This window comes from Chenopodium album, unplaced genomic scaffold (genome assembly GCF_948465745.1).
Source record: "Chenopodium album unplaced genomic scaffold, dcCheAlbu1.1 scaffold_31, whole genome shotgun sequence".
NCBI classification, from domain to species: Eukaryota; Viridiplantae; Streptophyta; class Magnoliopsida; order Caryophyllales; family Amaranthaceae; genus Chenopodium; species Chenopodium album.
Genome location: NW_027665251.1, coordinates 118,185 through 141,227, shown reverse-complemented (window position 1 = coordinate 141,227; position 23,043 = coordinate 118,185). Strand labels below are relative to the sequence as shown.

Genomic DNA, 23,043 nt, shown 5'->3' with positions numbered 1-23,043 from the left:
GTATTTCGTTATTATTGTTATTTTGATGTTTTTTAAAGTAAGCAATTAAGCACATAGCTAGCCAGTAGAGCCATTGACAATGTGTGACTCAAATAAATTGGAATTGGAGCAAATCCAAAAAAAGAAATGTCAAATCCTTATAAACACAACCCATCCATCATGTATTGGACAAAATTGAAATGGGCAGCTATTAATTACGAATACGATTATACAAGAAAGAGAAGGGAGGATATATTATGAATATGACCTAATAATAATGCATTGAGATTTGAGATAGCTAGAGACAAATCATGTAGGGCTGCAAATAAAACGTCAAATATTGAAAGCAATAGTTGAGATCAATCGTACAAGCTAGAGTTTAGTTCGAAAGTCAACGGGCCCCGTATATACATATGACGACATGCATGGCCAAAGCCCAAAGGGGAGCGTTGACTTGTCAGATAACATGATTGAAATTTAACATCCCGTCGGTATTAGGGTGTAACAACCAACCTTTGCATCACACACAACCATCACAATAGATCAAGGGGTTCCACCTTGTCAATTTTTTTGCTAGGGAAATGGAATTAGGTAAATTCAAGTGTAGTATATATTTGCACCACGAATATTATATAAAAACTAAAAAGTACTTTCTGTTACCACTTTCAAATATTGAAAAGTAACAAATGACAAACATAGAAGTTTATTGGATTATATTACCATGTTATTTTATGGTGACTTCACTTAACTTGTGTAAGATCTCTCCTTAATTATTTTTTTTTTTTTTTTTTTTTATTTTGGACTTGAGCCAATGCCTACCATCTTTACATTGGCTAAACAATATAAGTGTTCGCCAATACAATTAATAATTAATCAAAAGGGATGTCGCTTAAATCACTATGCCATTTTGGTTAACTTATATTTCTATATCTATTATCAGGTTTTTCTAATCTCTTACCTACCGCTAGGTATGGAAAATTACAAGTAAAAACCTGGGGCATCTTACAAGGCAAGTGTTTTGTCTAGGGTTTCTGAATTTCTAGCCAAAGGAAAGTTCTACATCACCTATTTGATATTATAAGTTGGCACACTGAGATAGAACTTGGTATTCTTGAAGTCATCTAACAGCGGATTGTAACCATCTTTGGTTCTTGTTTTTGACGGCAGCCCGAATTGTTCCATGAAAGCAGATGTATCAAGCTGTAAACAAAAACTGGGGAGGTTACAAAAGGCCAATTGAAACTGATGAGACTATTATTAAATGAAAACACAGAAAATCAATGCCATAATGAGTCAACCAAGATATGATTAAGGAGAATGATGACAAACTTCCTTCTTCCAAATTAGGTGACAGCCCTGACAGGTATTCTTCTGTGGACAGTTTTTGTCAGTTGAAACATTTCCATATTGGGTAAATTTTATATGTTACAATGTAAATTTTACCGTCACTAATATCTCTTAGGGCATGTTCTCTTCAGCTTAATTTCAGTTCAATTCAGTTCCTAATTTCCTTCTCCCATAAAATATTTAGTTCAGCTTCAATCAATTCAGTTCAGTTCAATTCAGCTAGTAAATCAAGACAGGCCCTTAGTGCTCTTCTCTCTCCTCCTTTCATCATAACAAATCCTCTAATCTCTCATTCCATCATCATCACCTTCCCCACTCCACCACTAGATATTTGACAAATGACACCACTCCAACAAATCTCTAGCAGAATTGCAGTTAACCCCCTCACCCTTTCTTGCACTCACTCCTCCATAAACAAGCAGCCTTTTCCAATGGATGGCTAAAATCTCGAAAGACGCATGGAAATCATGCAGGCTAGCATCTTGGAGTTCATCAGCTTCCTAGCCAACGAAGCTTCTAATGTCAACGTCAGAAGCACAAAATGATCAATGGCGACAATGTTTTGTGGGACATGATCCATATCCACTCTGGAACCCTAACTTGAGTCGCCGCCCTCTTCCTGCAATCTCTATCTCCTTCGGCTTCTTTAGAAAGTAGAAACCACAACTCTAAACAACCGAGGAAGGGAGTGGTTGGACTAGGTCTAGAAAAGGAGAGGGCAGAAGGTTTTATGGTGAGGAAAAAGGTGGTGACAAAGGTGGGGGTGGTGGCAGCTGGTTGTTCAATCAACTTGCCAACGAGAAGGGCCAAGGTAAGAATAGGTGGATAATGGTAGGGTAAGGGTATTTTTGTCTTTTTCCTCTCTCACTTCACCTTAATATGTGTGCCAAAAAGAGACGAGTCAAGTAATCTGGAATGGAAAAGGTATTAAATTACATTCTTAAGAACAAAATGAAAAAGAGAAAATTACTACTTTCCCCGGGAAAAACACTACCTTCGGCATGGATAAAAGCTCAAAAGTTGTTCCCACATCAGAAAGCTAAATCAATGTTACACACAGTCATGATGATAGGCACAAGTTGTTGGACCATAATCAGTCAATCCAATTCCATAGGTTAAGCTGGTAGGTCATGCTAGTAGAAGGGAATAAAATTCTGATGGCCCACATCCAATATGAAATCAAATTGTTGAATTACACTTGAAGTTATTTAAAACTTAAATGATAACCCTGAAATTTTCTTAAGCTAGATTTATTATGGGAAGAGAATGAGATGGCAAACGATATCAAAAGCATTTTCAGTTTTTAAGATGGATTAAACATGAATTCTCCCAAACTTCATGTTATCCAAATGAATCACTCACTCTGCATGGACATTAAGGTAAGCTAACAGTACTTTGCCAACCCACATAGTTTTAATTTTACGAAAGAACTATTAAGTCAGACATGCTACTTACTGTAATCGTCCGCCGCCTCTTCTTTTCTTTCAATGGATTTTTTTGGCTTGTTTCCAGCCAACCAGAGCAATAATGATCAAAGCGTTCCAAAAGCCAGAAGTCTGTTGGGAAAAAGATATCAGCATCACCCTGCAACAGGAAGATAAGAAAAAAAAATTCATTATTAAATATTATCCTGATCATTAGAAGTATGCTCTTCATAGCTCAAACCTATTTAGACTATGCAATGATACTTGAACTGCATCGCATACGAGTAAAAATATGAGTTCGATATGAAAATTTAGGACACAAGAACACAGTCCTAAACTTGGACATGGTATGGATTAAAATTATTTTACTACTATAAGTTTAACAAAGAGATTTATACTACTAAGCTCTAGAATAAACTGCCAGGACCAAGTAACTACTGTGGGTCTAAAACCCAATCACTAATACACAACCGTAGATAACTGGATAAAACAAAAAAAGAAAAAAAATGTTGTGGGACTTGATACTTGAGCCACATGAACTACCGTGACCCAATCACAAATATAAAACCCAAGAAGATGACTCGATAAAACAAAAAAACATGTTGTGGGACTTAGAGGCCACATGAAAGAGGACAGAAAAAATCAATCGATCATTCAAAATCTTAATCCCATAAGTGGGGTCAGCTACATGAACCAAAAGTGATTATTCCATATAGTCATCCACAAAAAACCTTCCTTCTCCACCCCATACGATCAAATACCTCATTCTCATACAAATCCATATTCAGTCTTCTTCTACCTCGTTTAAGCTCTCCATGATCCCACTCTTCCACTCTTCGTACTGGTGCACCGAACTGACAATTTTCCCTTAGTTTCTTTGCAATGACTGCAACACCCACTTTCTTGCTAGTAACTTCATTTCTAATTCTGTCTCTTAGAGGACAGAAAAAAGGAAGAATAAAAAAATGAAAAGAAAAAATGCCACTAAAGAGAGGAGAGAGAAAAAGAAAGAAAATAAATGGTTGTAGGGCCGACCATGGCAGCAATTGATTTGGCTTACTTAATCTCCAAGAGTAGAACCCCTCACATTTTTCTTATCATGTTGCATGTTGTTTGCGGATGATACCGTTTTGGTGGATGAAACTAAAGATGGGATTTAAAGCCAAACTAGAGCAATGGAGGCAAAAGTTAGAATCTAGGGGTTTAAGATAAGTTGGAGTAAGACCGAATATCCAGTATGGCGCTTGGATTCATAGAGGGGCAAGCGGGTGATGTAGTGAGTTTGGACGGAAAGAATTTGACCATGAGTGAGTGTTTTAAATATCTTGGGTTGATCATCCAAAAAAATGGTGACATTGATCAAGATGTGGTCCATGGGATTAAGGCAGGGTGGCTTGGATGGAGAGCAGCCACGGGTGTTATGTGACCGAAGCATTCCTTTACAGTTCAAGAGGAAATTCTATAGTACTGTCGTTGCTTTATGGTATAGAAAGTTGGTCTTCTCATAAGGAGCACATTAAAAAAATAGAGGTTACGAAAATGCACATGTTATGATGGATGTGCGAGAACACTCTAAGAGATAGAATCATAAATGAAATTATTTGCATTAAAGTCTAGGGTGCACCGGTACGAAGAGTGGGACCATGAAGAGGTTAAATGAGGTAGAGGACTGGAGGGAGATAAAAAATGACTTGGTTAGGACGAGATAGGAGGATATGAAGCTTATGGATTTGCATGAGAATGAGGTATTTGATCGTTAAGGATGGAGGAGGAAGATTTTTGTGGATGACTATACACAATAATCACTCTTAGTTCATGTAGCTGATCCCACCTATGGGATTAAGGCTTTGATTGATTGATTGACACCTTGCTAATTAGTAGATCTGAGATATTTTCTCACATATTCTCATCTCCTTAGGGTGGATATATATTACAGGAGCATTCCCTACTCATCAGTATGATACACTTCATAGACATGGGGCCATGAGGGTTGTCATAGGTATTAAGTATGCAAGGTTTGCTATGTCTTTGATTGGAAGTGGTATACCAAATTATCACCTGAGTTTAGCATCAAAAACCAGTGGCCCTAAATGCTAGAAAAGATGAATAAAAGATGGAAAAGGCAAATGTGGATGCGGTTGTGTACGATTTATTAGAACTTGGACTAAGATTTTTTTTTCCAATGTTGGCATTTTATATTTTTGGAAAAGGAAAAGGTGGATGCGGTTGTGTACGATTTATCAGAACTTAGACTAAGATTTTTTTCCAAAGTTAGCATTTCATATTTTTTCCCTCCAATTATAGCCCTAAAGGCATTCTCACAGTTTTTATGACACCAAATTCTAGGAGTTAAGTCTCATCGTAATCCCTCCAAAGTGAGCTCTTAGCACCTTTGTCTCTACTCTCAACTTGAGGATGAAAATGGCAAAAAAGCTTTTTGACACCAATGGCAGACACCAACAACAAAAACCTTAAAACAAGTTACAATTCCTATCTCACCTCTAACAATTAAGTATTTTTCTCAAAAGGGTTTGCAAAATAATGATTTTGAGACAAAATCCACAATCTAAGTAACATGGCGAAGTATTGGGCAAGCGTTTTTTTATGGGTTGGTCTTCTTGAACAACAGGTATAGTACGAAGAACATGAGGGCTTCAAAGAAGGAGAAGATTGAATTTTGGGTGAAAATAGAGGAAAAAAAGGAAGGAAAAAAACAAAAAGTCAACGCCAACACGATGAACCAATAGTACTCCCTCCGTCCCTAAATTAGTGGCCCATTTCTCTTTATTATGTGAGTAATAAATATTATAAATAGGTCACTAATTTAGGGACGGAGGGAGTATAAAAATAACGTTTTTGTCTCATTTGACGTAGTTATTTTATGCAATAACGCCCATAAGTTGCAGTGGCCTGTTTTCATATATGAACACAACATTTGTGGGAATGATGGGATGACGTGTCATTCCTAACAGAAAATATCAGGGAGAATTCTGAACAGGGCCATCAGGCACAATAGTGCCCCTCCAGCCTCCTACCTTGAAACTCCAAGATGTGGGGTGGAATATGATATCTTAACTAGATAAATTGTACACAGCGCTTGCAATGAATATGGACTTAAAGGACGAAAAAATAAATAAATAAATAAAAACAAGGCAAACCTTTGCATCCAGGTAGCTATCATAATCTATGCTACAGCCATCAATCTGCACAGAACCAATAAAAAAAAACTTGTAATCAGATATAGAAGCATATAGGAACCTCGACATATTTTCTGAAGAAGGTTGCCAGTTTCAAGAAATCATAGCACAAGAAGATAAATAGAAAAGGCAGAATAAAAAAAAAAAAACCATGCATTGTTCCATATAAAACAATTACCTTTGCTGAGACCAGCGGAGCCCTTACACCAGGTATCCTCACATCAGGTAGGTAACTAAAATCTGATGCAATCAACGACATCTTTGGCAGGGCACTATGTAATGCCTCCATGAGTTTCTGACAGAACAGCAGTAGCCATCTCATCTTCAAGCAATGAATTTAAGCAACAGATTAAGATGTGTAAAATCAAATTCTGCTTACCAGACAGCTGGTTGGTAGCCAACAACGTTGAGGCTTAGGGAAAAGTTTAGAAAAAATGTTTCTTGCAGCTGATGCTACACCATTTACTGGGCCATTAATATCTTCGGACAATATCTCAATGCAAAGTGTAATTAATCGATCTTTTAAAGGTCTGTATGACTCAGAAGGAGTTGCCCTGTCAATTTCAATAAACTTCAAGTTACTGTTGGATTTAAGATTTATGGCTCGTAGCTCAACTGCTGAACAGAGTAACAGGTCCAAAACACAGAACATGAATATCAAATTAGAATTTCTTTTTTCTAAAAAAATCACCAAATTCTATAAGCAGTGTCCAGTCCATCTATCATTGGTTGTCATTTGGAGTTTATAAATTTTTGGATGAAAAAAGCCCAGATTTTTAAACAAAATGTTTTCGGTGTCACTTTTTTAGGCAAAATAGCACATTAGCACCCATATCCAATTCAAAGCAGCATATATTAAGGAATCTCCCAATTTATTTACGATTAATCAATTCAAGCAAGAGACCATGAGAAATAAATACAAGCTTGACCTACGTTGGTAATATATGTTCAAACTAAATGTATACTTGCATAAACATGAGATGCGAAACCACCTGCTAACTTGTCCTCTCATGGAATCACACAAATCATAAGAATGCAAAGATGTCTAAACAAGTGAATTTGTAGCCTTTTTTAAAAATAATAAAATAAAAAAATTAGTGGAAAACGCAGTTATACGGTTATACCCCCCTTGAGTGACATTTTGGTATAATTTATGTAAATATGGAGCTTCTCTGCTACTTTACGTCGGTTATGGGTAATAATTATTGTTGTTCTTGAGCAGGCATGCATCCGACTGACAATTCATAAACAAAGACAATCTAACTCGCAATTTTATGCCTACCTGTCAAGCTGCTTCTCAACCCACACTTCTTCCCAAGAAGAAGCTTGATTTTTAGCATAGATAAGATCATGGGGAAGATTATCAAGCACCTGAAAAAAAAAATATAGAGAACACTTGTTATGTAGCATTGCTAAGGTGGCTCCATATAACACCAAGGATCTAGTATGAAAAACAGGATCTGAGATAAATGGCCCTAATCGTAAAATTTAAAGATAAAAATTAAATACCTATCCTCAAGTATGCTTCTAAAAACTAAGAGGGCTCCCATGGAAGCTGAGTAAAGAAAAAAAAAAAAGAGTACAGTAAAAGAATTTAAAACAAAGGTGTTTTAATAGACTCAAGAGACATAAGACTCTGACAATCTGTCTCCATAGGTCAAAAGCTCATCAATATTATAAAGTTCTTAAGCCCCACAGTGTGTCTTTATCCATTCTTTTGTGTAGGGGTGATGATGATCTCAGCTAAACAGCACAACAGAAGCAATGCAGATCCAGAAAATTTTCCTTATGGGTTCGGAATCCTTAAACACGTATATTAAAATCAAGTAGCACTATCCAAAATAGAAATTATCAATAAAAATTTGGGTGTGCACGTGTTAAAAAAATTATAATGAAACTTGACAAGTTTTCATGTTTTAAAAAAGCAATCTATTACATCATCATCCATTCATCCTTAAAATCTTAAAATTATAATGTAACTCGACGAGTCATCATGTAGAAAGCGATCTACGTTTATCCTATAATCATAAATAGGAAATTTAATATAACATGATTCTATTGTTCATTTTTCAAGTTAGCTTACTTTAACTAAATAATGATTAATTACTACTTGCTTGAATATAAACTAAAAAAATCACTTCATATTAAGCGAGTAGGAGAAATGGTGAATGGTTGTGTTTGCTGCTTTGGTTAGATTGGGAAATGGATAACAGGTTTTGGGGTTTTGGGATTGGGCCGTGTAAAAGTCAAAAAAGAAAAGAATAAAAAGGAATATGGGCGCGAACATGCAACCTTAAAAGTAAAAAGTAAAGCCTTAATCGCTGGCCTGCTGATATTGTAGGTATAACATATTGCAGTGTATTTAATATGACCCAATTTACTGATTTAGAAATATAGCTCAGTCTTATTCAGATCCAGTACAATGTATAAAAAAGCTCAAGGCGCACTAAAGCAAGAGGGGTTCTGCTGCGCCTAGGTGCGCCTCTTTGAAGTGAGGCGCACTATATGGGCAGTTACAAAATTTTGGCTGAAGTGCACCTCAAGTGCGCCTCAGGCGCTTTTTGTGCGCCTAACCCAAAATGCCTCGCCCACGCCAAAATAAGCGCTAACCTTGATCGCCTTGCGCCTCAGCGCCTAGGCGCGCTTTTTCAAACACTGATCCAGTATGGGTTTAACTGAACGCAACTGAACCCATACTGGATCTGCGCCACTGAATAGAAGGTCAGCTCATGCGACAGATTGATTCAATACAGTAACAAGCCAGCCAAGACAACCTGACCCGACCCAACCTTGGGTATACTTGAAAGGCTCATGCCCTGGAATGGTTTCTTTTAATTGATACTTCCTCCGCTTTGTTTTAGTTTACATGTTTCTTTTATAAAGTTTGTCAACATACAACTTACACGATTAATATCTCTAATCATCAATAAGTAAAAATCATAAAGTTTTGATATTATAAAAAATATATATATTGAAACAATTCTAATATGTTGTGATATGTTTATTTTATATACGGTTTTATTCCCCGTGCCAAAGTGTTGCTCTGTGGTACATAATGTTGGGCTTCTAAGAAGAAGCACACTAAAAAGATGAAGGTTACGAAAATGAGCATATTAAGATCAAAGTGTGGGAAAATTCTAAGAGATAGAATTAGAAATGAAGTTATTTGCAAGCAAGTGGGTGTTGTAGGAGTTGCTGACAAAATAAAGAAAAATCGCTTGCATTGGTTCAGGCATGTAAGACGGAGACCCAAAGGGTGCATCGGTACGAAGAGTGGAAGAGTAGGATCATGGACAGGTTAAACGAGGAAGGAATCGAAAATGACTTGGTTGGAAGGACTTAGGAAGGATATGAAGCATATGGATTTGCATGAAAATAACATATTTAATCGTAAAGGATGGAGGAGGAAGATTTTCGTGGATAACTATACGAAATAATCACTTTTGGTTCATGTAGCCGACCACTTATAGGATTAAGGCTTTGATTGATTGCTTGAGCATTACGGAGTTGTTTTTATTACTAATATGTGATTTTGTAGAATTGGCATTATTTTGTACGAATAAGCAGCATTACTAATTAATCCCCATTTATGGGATTAAGGCTTTGATTGATTGATTGATTGCAGAATTACGACAATTATTGAGCCACTACAAAGACATTAAAGTTTGGAGCGAATTTTATGACCGTATATTTGATCAAGTTATAGAAATATGATCCGTTGAATTGGGGCTCGATTAAGTGAGGAGGCTATGGAAGTCTAAGTTACTAGCAAGTGCCAAACAAGTGACAGTCAAAGTTTACTAGAAAGGATCAAGTGGTGAGCAAAAGAGAAGATTTGGGCTAAAATTAATTGCCCAAGTTTACAGACCCAAGCAAAAAAGAGGAGCAGCATTGGGCGTTATGGTGACCGAGCCGATTAGATGCGCCAGGTTTATGGATGATTAATGTCGGCTCTTAGTTTTGGGCTTGGAAATAAAAACCCAGTCTGGGCTTTTGATTAGAAGGCAGTGATGATGCTTGCATTTATTTGGCCTTTAGTACGCTTGTATGAGGGAGCAAGTTTTACTTTGTTAGGAATTCCTTTTGTGCTGTTTTTTAGCTGATAGTTTTCTAGCTAGGATTCTAATAGGTTTTGTCTTTTAGTTGGACATATATTAGCTTTTCGCTTCTTTTTATAATTAATTTTGTACTAATTACGTTTTTACAATTTTTAGCTTTATTAGCTTTTATATTATTTTTATTTTCTTTAATTTCTTATGATTGTTTTCTTTATGCTTAATTTATATGCTTTGTTTTGTTTAGTTCAAATTATACACGAGTAGTTTAACTCTAGGGTTTTAGAGATTCATGAATAATATGAAGGGATAATTTATTATTGTTGGTTGTTGATACATATTACTTTCCTATTGAATTGTTTTAATTCTATGCAAATGGGTTATGAATCGAGTTCATGTAATTTTGATATAAAGGCTAGTTTCAATAGGTGGAATTGGATCTAATAAATTGCGAGCCGCTAATTCTAAATTTTGTGATTAACAAACTGTAAGAGCTTGTTAATCTGATTAATTGCAATATTGATTATTGATTGTTATGTTTACCCTAAGCCTTTTAATTGTTGAATATTCCCTTTAGTTTAAATATTGTCTTAGTTTAACTACACAAAAATCATACCCATTCTTTAATAATTTAGATTATAATAATCAATTAGGAAGTAAAAGATCATTGTTTCCCTTTGAATTCGACCCTACTTTCCTATCTAACTTAGTGGTTTTAGGAATTACTTTTGATTAGGTAATACGACTTTAGGCTGTCACGATGCCACATGACTGTATTTTTTCATTATTAATAACAAAGGTTAGAAAAAGTGGAATTTGTGAATACTGTCAAAAGTCAACACGTGTCAATAAAGAAATAGAGGAAGCATATGATAGCATTAAAAATTCTCGGCCTTTCATTTTTAACACATGTAAATACGTGATTTCAACCTATAACTCCATATGGGTAGGTCCCCTAGTGTGTTCTTTTACCCTCATATTGTTCATGGGTGGAATGCTATGAGTTGAGCCAAAAGTTGACCTAATGCTACATTTTCAATCAACACAAGCCAACCTAGGGTACACTTCAATAAAGGTTACTAACTTAGCTTCTTTTAACTCCTATAATTTTTAGCATTCAATATGGCTTCTTGTTTAGCTTTTTGTTACGATAAGTAATGTTAACCTTCTTTTTATATGCACATAATATACGTACATCTGACCTATATTCATACACAATCACATCAGCAGATATATTCAGAAAAATACCAGTCATTGTTATTTGCAATAAAACAAGTACCAAAAAGAATTTACAGATTTAACAAAAGTCAAACACAATTTGAACTATCTATTGTTCCTTTCCAAATTTCATGACCTATGATGCCCGTAAACTCCAATGAAGGTCACATTTTCCGTTTCCAAAACTAGAAACTCATGAATTCAAGGTAACTTCGTACTTTTGTAGATATGTTTCTCTAAACAAATTAGTACTCCCTCCGTCTCATAATACAATTCCTCTTTGGGTTTTTACAAGGGAATTAAGAAAGTTGTTGATTCCTTAAAACTTATTATTAGAAGTACATATGTGCATGTGGGATTAGAGAGAGATAGAAAGAAAAAAAAAAAAGTTGTTAGGAATAACCGAAGAGATAGAGATAGAAAGTGTTGGAAATTGATGTCAAAAGTATAAAAAAGAAAAGGAAAAAAAATGACAATTACCAAAAAGAGGGAAATAATGTCAAAAAGTACAACCTTTAAATAGAAAGGGGAATTGTATTTTGGTTTACCCAAAAAGGAAGAGAAGCATTGTATTATGAGATGGAGGGAGTAGTATCCAATATCATTGCACGAAATTAAGTCGAAATTGCAGAAAAAAAGAATTTGATAGACAAGCATGAAATATGAAGTTACATTCTAATTACAAAATATACAATCCTTTAACAATATATAATTATACTCATGTCAAAAGGAAAAATAAGTTTTCGTTTAAATTGTCGCTATTTTGAATTAGCAGGCAAAAAGAAGAGAAAGGAAGCAGGGTATAGAATTTAGTTTACTAAACTTAAATAATAAGAGGAAGAGGGATTGCTTTAGTCAAGGTTGCAATTAGTACCCTTTTTATAGCTATTTCTATCTCTCTTCACCACAAGGACTCCTTTATAATTCTATCTCTCTCCTCATCAAATTGGCTCCTTTTCAGCACTACCTCTTTCCAACCGAGTAACTCCACAATTACCCACCCCATTTTGCAACTAGCAAACAAAATCAGAGCAATTATTATAATTAAACAACCAATATAAGTTTATTACAATTTATAAGACACTAATAATTGAGTTTGACATACCTCCAGCATTATGACCCAGCATGGCTCCTCTTGTACATTACCTACTCAAAACATGAAAATCACATCCATTTACATTAGATAGTAAATGGGAATGAATTCATATAAGTGCGGAAGAAAAGTTCTATACTTCCTCCGTTTTTTATTAGTTGACACCTTTCTATCATCACGCTTGTCAATGCATGTTTTTAACGATAAATATATCTAATTATAACCATTGGAAAATTATAAAAGGTGGATATTAATAAAATACACATCGAAAAAAATTTAAACAAGATCCCGCATGACTATATTTTATCGTACTTATAAATCACAAAAACAAGTCAAAGTGTAGTGTGTAAATAGTGTAAAAGTCAAACGGTGTCAACTAATAAAAAACGGAGGAAGTATATTTCTATTTTGAAGCAAATCATTGATAGGAATGATTCCATGCAAATCATATATATTGTACAAAAAATAAACAAACCTTAGTTGACCATACACACATAATCATCTTAACAAAGACAAGATAATACGGAGTATATATAATCATTTGGAGGCATGAACAGTGTATTATGGACAGGTATGATAATCTAGTAGTGTTAGGCCAATATTGGATCTTCTGCATCTAAGTGCCAGAAACAGTAATGCCTTCTAGAAATTCTACTTCTAGGGATTCTCTATTCCTTAACTTGAAAAACTAATCCAACATCTTGGCCAAACACTGCTTAAGTTGGAAAGTCCTAAGTTAAATACAGTGCCCCTTGTTCTTTTGTTAAAAAAAAAAATTGCTTAGAATCAGTATTTCTTTAAAGATACACACAGCTTACACAGAACAACTACTCGAACAGATACTGAAGAATTATACAAATCTTTTTAGAGGATCAATTACATGTGTTCCCAGAAAAATCAAGTTTGATTAAGGTTTTTCCACAATAATGATCAAAAGCTTTATTAGTTATGAGTTACAACAGAAAAAGGAAAAAAGAACACACCCCATCCCTTTTTAGAATATAACTAAATTTGCTCTCTGTGAAATCAAGTATAATTAAGATTTTCTACAATAACGATCAAAAGTTTTATTAGTTATGACTTACAGCAGAAAAAGTAAAAAAGAACACACCCCATCCATTTCGATCTGCAGCATCACGACATTCAACTGTAAATCTTGATTTGTGACTCTGAACTTGGCCAACAGTTTCCTTTTGTTTTTCAGCTAGAGAAGGACTAATCTCCACAGATCTGCAATAATTACAAATATGAATTTAAAAAATTTCATGATGGCAGATGCATCACTATAATGTGCTATCCAAATTCCAATAAGATGGCTAAATCATCCCGAATTTCAATGAAAAGTCACCCTGTATCCCATAGAAAGAGATTCCACCCCATAAATCTCACATAAAAATGTTATCTCCATCTTGCCTAATGTCAACTCAGCCGTTACCACTTTATGTAATACTGCTCAAAAACTCAGCCTGAATTAGCTCCATCAGTAGATGACCATTGACCAAAAATACCAAAGTCATATTCTCACACGTCCATGAAGTCTAGTGAACTATAGGACAAACACTATTATGTCCCATGTGAGCTGAGCACTAATCAGCAGAAAAGACTGTGTTTCAGCCAAGGTCCCACTCGTCTACTCAAAGAATTCCGCATCTACTATCAGGGTTTCACAAACAATTCATTCAACAAAGTACTTCACCTTCTAAAATAAGCCCTTAGTTATAAACAACACTAATCCAATTATCAAATCTGTACAGGATCCAAGGGTCAAGCACTTACATGTTGGGTATCAAAAACTATCTTATAGAGAGGGCAAAGTAAACTTGCTAATAGCACTGCAAATAGAAAGGAGAGCCAAAATAAAATTAAAAAAAAAAAAAAAAAAAAAAAAAAAAAAAAAAGCCCATACTGAACGATATAATTTTCTTTTTTTATGTTGGACAATCTGTATGTGCTCCAAATTCTAGAAGTCTTTGGGTTTCCCACTGCCAATCCAAGCCTGGATAAAGAAAAAGGGTTTCGGTACTAACATAGAGTGTAAAACTGTCACATCCCATGACATGAGCCAAACTGATATTTTTGTGGGGGCGTTCCCTACTCAGTGACGCAATGCATTTCCCCGGGCGTAGTGATGAGTATGCAAGGGTTGCTAGGTCGTCGCCCGACAGCAACACGCCACATTGCCCGAGTGTGGTGTCTAATGAACAAGGGTGCGTCATTAGGGCGTTTCGTACTGAGCGACGCCCTGCAATTCCCAAACCCGGGTGCAGTGATAAGAATGCAAGGGTTGTTAGGTCGTTGCCTGAAAGCGACGCGCCACATTACCCAAGGTGTGGTGTCAAGTGATTAAGGGCTTGCAATTGGGGGTACGAGGGACCGTGGCACAAGTGAGCATGATATGAGAGAGCGTGTGAGGAAGGACTCTAGTTTGCAGATAGGTTCTTAGAATGTGGGGTCTCTTACGAGGAAATCGGCAGAAGTGGTAAAAGTAATGAAGAGAAGAGGCGTAACCATCATGCGCCTTCAAGAAGGATCTCGAGGCTTAGTTATAGGGTATAAGGTATGGTACGTTGGATAAGAAACAAGCCACATGACTAGGAATGGTGGAGCTAGGAATGGAGTTTGTGTGATTCCGTATGGGAGGTTGTCGAAAGAGGTAATTGAGGTCTCTGGAAGAATAATAGGTTCATAAAGGTAAAGTTCCTATATAGCAAGGAGATTGTGAATGTTATTAGTGCTTATGCTCCGCGAGTTGGTTTAGATGCAGAGGAGAAATGACAATTTTAGGAGGATTTAGATAAGGTGGTAATTATATATTGGAGATGATTTGAATGGCATGGAGGCTTTGGGTATGGGCAAAGGGAGGCAGATGGTGAGGCTATTATGGATTTTTCCTCTGGCCAATACTTGGTTTAAGAAGCGGGATTCCCACTTGATAACTTTTTGGAGTGGAACAAATGCTACAAAAATACACTTCCAGCTCATAAGAAGCACGGATTAACAAATTTGCTTAAACTACAAGGTCATTCCAAAGTTTGGTCAGCCAAAAGGCTTTTCGTTATGACTATTCATTTGAAAGAGAAGGAGGAGATAAAAAAGGAAGACAAGAGGAGCCAAAGATAAGATGGTGGACTCTAAGGGATGTAAATGCTAAGGTTTTTACAGAAAAAGTAGTTAAGGAGGCGTATTGGGATAGAGAGGTGGATCCAGACATGACTTGGTTACGAATGAAGAACTGTTTCGTGGCCAACGAGGTCTTAGGGGAATTAAGGGGGAGAACTTCAATTCACACAGAGATACTTTGTGGTGGAATGAAGAGGTGAAAACAGTAATTAAACAACATAAGGAATGCTATCAAAGGAAAATGTAGGAGCGACGAAATCTTTGCAGCATATAAGAAGGCTAAGAGTATGGCAAAGCCAATGAGCGAAAGAAAAGGCTTCCAAGTTGAGAGAAAAGATGATTTATAAGATGGCAAAGAAAAGATGAGAGGCATTGAGGCAAGGAAGGACATTGGCATGGTAAAGTGTGTCAAAGATAGAACCAAATTATTCTAGTACAAGATGAGGACATCAAAAACAGGTGGAAGAAATACTTCGATAAATTGTTTAATGGAAGTCAAGGATTTGTGACACGAGATACCTTAGTGAATGATGAAAAAAGGCGGCCCTGATGGTATACCGATAATGGTGTGGAGGTGTTTGGGTAAGATTGATATTGATTGGTTAATAGACCTCTTTAACAAGATATGGAGGGTTATAAGGATCCAAAAAGATTAGAGGAAGAGAACCTTAGTCACAGTTTATAAAAACAAAGGAGATGTTAAGATTATTCTAACTATCGAGGGATCAAACTTATGAGCCATACTATGAAGTTGTGGGAAATAGTTATTGAACATAGGTTAATGGCATGCACAAGCATTTCGAATAACGAATTTAATTTTATGTTTGGGAGATCTACTATGAAAGCAATCCATTTGATAAGACAAATGATGGTGTTTTATAGGGTAAAGAAGAAAGATCTTCATATAGTCCTTACTGATTTAGAGAAGGCATATAACAACTTAACAAGGTGCCAAGAGAGGTACTTTGGTGAGCAATATTAAAGAAAGGTACCCCACGACGGTACGTGGACCGGGTTAAAGATATGTATCGGGATGTGTTAACAAATGTGGGACATGGAGGGTTGATAAAAGATTTTCCTACTACAACTGAATTGCATCAAGAGTCTGCATTAAACCTTTTTCTTTTTGCAACGTATCTAAATGAAGTAACCAAACCAATTGTAGATGAGGTTCCATGGTGTACGTTATTTGCATATAATATCGTTTTGGTGGATGAAACTAAAGATGGGGGGTTTAAGCTAAGTCGGAGTAAGAATGGATATTTGGTATGCCGCTTTGGTACTCAGAAGGGGGACAAGCAATGATAGGGTGAGTTTGGATGGAAAGGACTTGTCCATGAGTGAATGTTTTAAATATCTTGGGTTGATCATCCAAAAAAAATAGTGACATTGCTCAAAGAGGTGGCCCACAAGATTAAGTTAGGGTGGCTTAAATGGAGAACGGTCACGGGAGTGTTAAGTGACCGGAGTATTCCCTTACGGCTGAAAGGAAAATTCTACGGCCAGTGTTGCTCTATGGTACATGTTGGGCTTCTAAGAAAGAGCATATTAAAAAGATGGAGGTTACAAAAATGTGCATGTCAAGGTGGATGTGTGGGAACACTCTAAAAGATCAAATCAGAAACGAGGTTATTCGCAAGAAAGTGGGTGTGACAGGCATTGCAGACAAACTAAGGGAAAATCGGTTGTGTTGGTTTGGGAATGTAAGACAAAGGCCCAAGTGTTAGAATCCAACTCCTTTTGATGTATTAGATTCCCTTTAGTTGCTTTCCTAGGGTTTAGTTTATGTTTTCTTAGCTTGAGGTCCCATTATTGTGTTACTATCAGTTCAGTGTTCACTAGGGATTCTCCTTGTAATCAATTTAAAACTCTTTAGAGGGTGAATAATTAATGAAATCTTAAGCCTTCTACCAAGTGTTGCTTTGCTTTTATGCTTGTTCGTTGTTAGACCTTTATAGATATTGTGTCTTGCTTGCATAATAACTCCCCTCCAAACCAACTTGATGCATTAAGAACTCGTGGTTCGGACCCGCTCGTGCCCGCCTTGAAGTATCGGCCGTCACAAGCCCCGACCACCCACACTCCGTCACCCAAATAGACGTGAGTGCTCCTTTGATTTAATTGCCCGCTTGTGTTGCTTTGTGCTCACGAGCCCCTCTCCCACTCAAGGCTAGCGTCCTTGCCGCCAAAAGGCTAGAGCGCGCCGCACGTTACGGGGTCCTAACTCCCGGACCGTGACAGTTGGTATCATAGTCGAGGCCCAAACCTCGTCGCAAGCAACCCGTGTAGGCACCAAGGAGGGCTACACGAAGATGGAATTCATAGAGGAAAGACTCGGTTGGCTCGAGACAAAAGCGGACGAATGGTCCCAGCTGCAAGTCATTCTGCGCGAGCAAGCCGAGCAAATTGTGAAATTGATGGAAGATAGAGATGCTCTCCGCGAACAATTGCAATTTGTTCAAGGACAAGCCGATGAAGCACTTGAGAAATGTGCTACCTTAATGCGCGCTGTGGGCAGAGACGCACATGGGGTTAGTGCGGCAAAGATCAAGCCGCCTAAACCTCGCGACTACAGTGGCGCTAGAGATGCTAAAGAAGTAGATAACTTCCTCTTCGACATGGAGCAGTACTTCCGAGTGTATCAATTGAGTGACGATCAGAAGGTGGATACTGCCATCATGTACTTGTCCGAAGATGCCAAGCTTTGGTGGCGCACCAAGCATGCAGACATCGAAGTAGGAAGAATCAAAATTGATACATGGGCGGAGTTCAAAGGGGAACTCAAAGAACAATTCTACCCCGACAACACAGAATTTGTTGCTCGGATGAAGTTGATTGAGTGCCACCAGAAGGGTTCCATTCGCGACTATGTGAAAGAATACTCGACGATAATGTTGGACATCACAGACATGAACGAGAAAGATCGAGTGTTCAACTTTGTCAATGGGTTGAAGGAATGGGCGCAACGAGAAGTTTTAAGGCAGAAGATTGATACCCTCGCTGCTGCAATGTGTGCCGCTGAGAGATTAATGGACTACTCAGTCAGGAAAAGCCGGCAATCCGAGAATGATTCCAGTGGGACGTCAACACGCTCCAATAGCCCGACTCCAAGCTCCCCAAAGGACATAGAGAACGGCTCACGAGTATCGTCCAACACCATTAATACTTATCAGAGAAGAAGTGGAGGAGGTGATGTGCAGAGATACATCAACCGGCTCTCACTACTCCGGAAACTTTAAGGCCAGCGCGTCCTCAACAAATACCAAGCCGCCGAACTGCATTCTTTGTCGAGGCCCACACAAATGGTGGGAGTGCGAGCATAAAGAAGAGCTTGACAAGATCCAAAAGAGATTGTCATCTATGTCCGTGCAAGAGATCCCAGAGGAGAAAGAGACCAGCAGAGACAACAGCCCATACTACGGGATGTACTCCATGCGAATGACTCCCCGGAACCTGAAGTCCAGTACCTATCAACAATGCGAGTGATGAGCCAGAGAAAGAGGCGACATCGAAGAAACAAAGCTCGCACTAGAGACACCCAGAGGCGGGAGATGAAGCCCAGAGTGCCGGCAGATACACACCCGCCAAACTCAAAATCAGACACCCGGTTCGAAGCAAGGAAGCGACGAGCCCAAAGGCACCCTAGAGACAAGCACCAGAGTAAACTAAGATTCCAGAAGTCAGCCGCATCAACGGCACATCAGAGACTCAAGATAGTTTAGGATTTTCTAATTAGGTTTGTATCTCTTGTAAGTCGACGAGGTCGTCGACAGCTTAAGTGGGGGAGGATGTTAATATCCAACTCCTTTTGATGTATTAGATTCCCTTTAGTTGCTTTCCTAGGGTTTAGTTTATGTTTTCTTAGCTTGAGGTCCCATTATTGTGTTACTATCACTTCAGTGTTCACTAGGGATTCTCCTTGTAATCAATTTAAAGCTCTTTAGAGGGTGAATGATTAATGAAATCTTAAACCTTCTACCAAGTGTGCTTTGCTTTTATGCTTGTTCGTTGTTAGACCTTTATAGATATTGTGTCTTGCTTGCATAATAGCTCCCCTCCAAACCAACTTGATGCATTAAGAACTCGTGGTTCGAACCCGCTCGTGCCCGCCTTGAAGTATCGGCCGTCACAAGCCCCGACCACCCACACTCCGTCACCCAAATAGACGTGAGTGCTCCTTTTATTTAATTGCCCGCTTGTTTTGCTTTGTGCTCACGAGCCCCTCTCCCGCTCAAGGCTAGCGTTCTTACCGCCAAAAGGCTAGAGCGCGTCACACGTTACGGGGTCCAAACTCCCGGACCGTGACACCAAGGCACCGATATGAAGAGTGGAGCCATGGAGGGATTAAATGAGGGAGAGGGAGACCGAAAATGACTTAGTTGGAAGGAGTTAGGAAGGATATAAAGTATATGGATTTGCATGAGAATGATGCATTTTATTGTAAGGGATGGAGAAGGAAGATTTTTGTCGATAACTACACCGAAGAATCACTTTTGGTTCATGTAGCCGATCCCACTTATGGAATTAAGGCTTTAATTGATTAATTGATTCTCAATCGTAAGTCCATCCACTGTTTGACTTGAATTATGGATAGGAAAGCTATTAGCAATTAGCCTAATAGTCACATAATACGTACACAAGATTTTAGTGAAAGGTAAAGATCACATACTGTTGAAATGAAATGATTTTGATTTTCATATTGGTCAGCAGTTATGGTCAGGTCACACCACCCTTTTACCAACTATCCTAGGTTTTGTACGGGTCATACCACCCAAAATATAATATATTTTCATTTGTTCAGTACCTAATGATTTGAAATGCTTAAAACCAATCTAGATCAACCCAAAAAATTAAAAAAGCATTTTTAAAAAAACCATGCTTTGAACAACAAGAGCATTACCAAGCTTCATATACTTTTCATTTAAAGGGGTGAGCAACCACACAAGCCCCTAAAAAAAGGAGCCCTACAACTTCCTATATCTTTTTCAATTTTATGAGTGTATGCAAGTAGCGTTAGTGGTTAGAGCATGTCACTATATTAGGAAAAGGGGCAAACAAATAGGGACAGAGGGAGTAGTGAATAATAAATAGTCCTATGGGTTTCCAGTTCCCCTTTCTAGCATCTTCTTTTCATACTCTCATACTTGCAAAAAAAGAAAGAAAAAAAGAAACCAAACTCCAACCCACATAAACATAATCACTCCCAAACCATACAATGAGTTAGAAAAGCATGGGATAAACTCAATGCTGATAAAGCACAGAGGAACCAACAGGAAAAGAGGTCTTCTCCCAAAAGCCCACTGAAGATTTCTCCTAAACCCAAAATAGTCTCATAACTCACATGAAGTTTAACCGAGAGGAAAAATAACTTCAAGATAAGATTCCGCATGATATTCCTATGCCAAAGAATCCCATAGAGTTGGGTTCCAAGATGAAATAAAGATAACAAATTAACAATAACCCAAATTAAATATTAGAGGAAATCTGAAGAAATGCAATTCAATGAAAGAATAACAGTACTAATAACCATTGTTCTAATAACAGATAAAAGTATATAAAAAATAAAAATCAAGGAGAACATCCAGAATCCAGCGCCTATAAGGTAACAAAGGTAACGCTATCCTGGACTATGTACCTACATGTAGGTCATGTTGTTGTAAACTCGTGAAGGTGCATTCAACATCAGATAATCCATTATACCCTTTGCACAAGTTCCTGATCCGCCGCCTATTTCATAGATCTGAATTCAAATAACATCTTAGTAAGAAAAAGCAGCCAGACAAAGAATTGAGCATAAAACTGAATAAGGGACTCACTTTTAACGGAACTGAAAGATTAGCGGTTCGCAAAATGGCTTCGGCAATTCCATGGGCATACCAAGGCTGCAAGAGATAATTGTTTGTAAAATCTAAATACCTAATTTAAAATTTTAGATCAAAAAAGTAAAAAAATAAAATAAAAATGTAGACCTTGAAGAGCTCGACAGGAGTAAACCATGAAACTTCACTTTGTTTGTAAACCTTATTAAGATGTTGCAAATAAGCTTTTCTGCCTGGAAAAAAAAAGAAAAAAATTAATAGTTGAAGTTGGAATAGAGCAGAAGAATAACAGACAGAAATTGGAATGGAGAATAACCTTGAAGTTGATTGAAGTTAATACTAGAATCCAAAACTCCAACAGAAGCTGATCTTTTGGAGAAGTAACCGTGCTCAGGGTCGTAAAGCGCCGCGTGTATGAAATCACGCACCTGTTGATGTTAATCAATCCCAGATTATCTAGCTTATACATAGTAGAACCAAAACAGAGAAAATGAATGAATGAATTCCATTAAAATTACCAGCAATGGCTGATTGACGTCGACGTAAGAGGAGAAATAGGCGCCTGATATTCTCCATTTGAGTTCGGGAGAACAAGGGAAAATACGATACACACCACACACAGACCGATACATAGCTATGGACGTCAAAGCTTCAACAACCCGTATATCACTCGCAGCTTCGACTCACTTCACTTTGCCAATTTCCATTCTATTGTCTTTGTCGCCCTAAAAATTAGGGCCAAATTCTCAATTACCTAAAGGAAAATTTAAACCAAATATTTTGCAGCCTAAGATTTTTTTTTTTTTTTTCCTTCTTCAATCTGTATGTCGGAAAATGTCCTGTTAATGTATTAAGAATTAAGGATTATTTTACCCGGATCCAAATTGAGCTCCAAATTGGCCAAAAAATTAATAAAAGTTATATAATTGATGTTAACAACGTAAAAATTTTGTTTGATGTTAACAAAGTAAAATTTAATTGAATATATCAATACAAGTTATATACGTAATGTAATTGAATATTGGCTGTAGGGCAAAAAAAAAAAAAAAATAGGGGTATAGGACTAGAGGGAGTATGAGGTTATTAAGCTAGGGATGTGCACAACTGTACAATAGTTTAACCGTACCATTTAGCCTTAACGGTATGGTTAACCTTTATGTCGGTTACTTAAAAATGTGAACTGTAACCGTAGCGGTTAACCGTTTCTTAACGGTTCAATTACAGGTTAACCGCTACCCATTTAATAACTTTTAAATCAACAATGTAATGTACTTCCAATAGTTGCAAACTTTCAACTCTAATACAAATTTTAAAATAAACAATAAAATTCATGTTCCAATTAAGAGTACAAACCGATAAACCAAATACATTACAAAGTTTTAATTACTAAGTTTCTTTTTTATATATAAAGCATAACGAGGCATATGATCAATTAATGATATTACACATATTAAATTATCATCTTCAAATTCACACCGGATTGGCAAACCAACAAGTTAGACGATCAAATTGCATCATCAATCATCCAAAATTATACAGTATATTTTTTTCCTAACAAAATAAATAAACAAATATATATTTATTTTAACGGTTAATTTACTTAAAATTCTTACAGTAATCGTTAATCATTATATTTAACGGTTCGGTTAACTGTAACCGTTTATGGTTAATTAACCGTTTAAACAAGTCAGTTATACCGATTAACGGTTACGGTTTTTTTGCACACCCCTACTGCTGCATTTTTTAATTAAGAAGCAAAAGCTGATTGACATTGTCTTTTTTATCTCCAAA

At 37.0% G+C, this 23,043-nt stretch overlaps 1 protein-coding gene across 2 annotated transcripts; it reads right to left on the bottom strand.

Moving 5' to 3' along the window:
• Nucleotides 1-555: 555 nt before the first annotated feature.
• LOC145622619 (protein arginine methyltransferase NDUFAF7 homolog, mitochondrial-like) lies at nt 556-21,995 on the bottom strand. Of its 2 annotated transcripts, XM_081676426.1 has the most exons (13): nt 21,771-21,993; nt 21,569-21,680; nt 21,403-21,485; nt 21,250-21,315; nt 21,073-21,173; nt 13,425-13,543; nt 12,326-12,366; nt 7,230-7,318; nt 6,327-6,501; nt 6,126-6,242; nt 5,909-5,953; nt 2,782-2,910; nt 579-1,179 (listed from the first exon to the last, which is right to left on the bottom strand). In XM_081676426.1, exons 1-13 carry the CDS (start codon nt 21,882-21,884, stop codon nt 1,045-1,047), a joined length of 1,326 nt encoding a protein of 441 aa, XP_081532552.1. In that variant the 5' UTR covers nt 21,885-21,993; the 3' UTR covers nt 579-1,044. The 2 variants fall into 2 exon arrangements, with proteins under 2 accessions (XP_081532553.1, XP_081532552.1); XM_081676427.1 differs by lacking the exon at nt 5,909-5,953 and having other exon boundaries at nt 556-1,179; nt 21,771-21,995.
• Between the last annotated feature and the right edge of the window lie 1,048 nt (nt 21,996-23,043).

What these genes read in the sequence shown, in the direction of transcription:
- LOC145622619 (XM_081676426.1), bottom strand. Translation starts at nt 21,884, where the DNA reads ATGTATCGGTCTGTGTGTGGTGTGTATCGTATTTTCCCTTGTTCTCCC. An exon ending in TGCAGATCGAAATGGATGGG is followed by an intron (nt 12,367 to 13,424) that starts GTGTGTTCTTTT and finishes TGTTTTGAGTAG; the next exon opens with GTAATGTACAAGAGGAGCCA. An exon ending in GTTGAGAAGCAGCTTGACAG is followed by an intron (nt 6,502 to 7,229) that starts GTAGGCATAAAA and finishes TGAAATTGACAG; the next exon opens with GGCAACTCCTTCTGAGTCAT.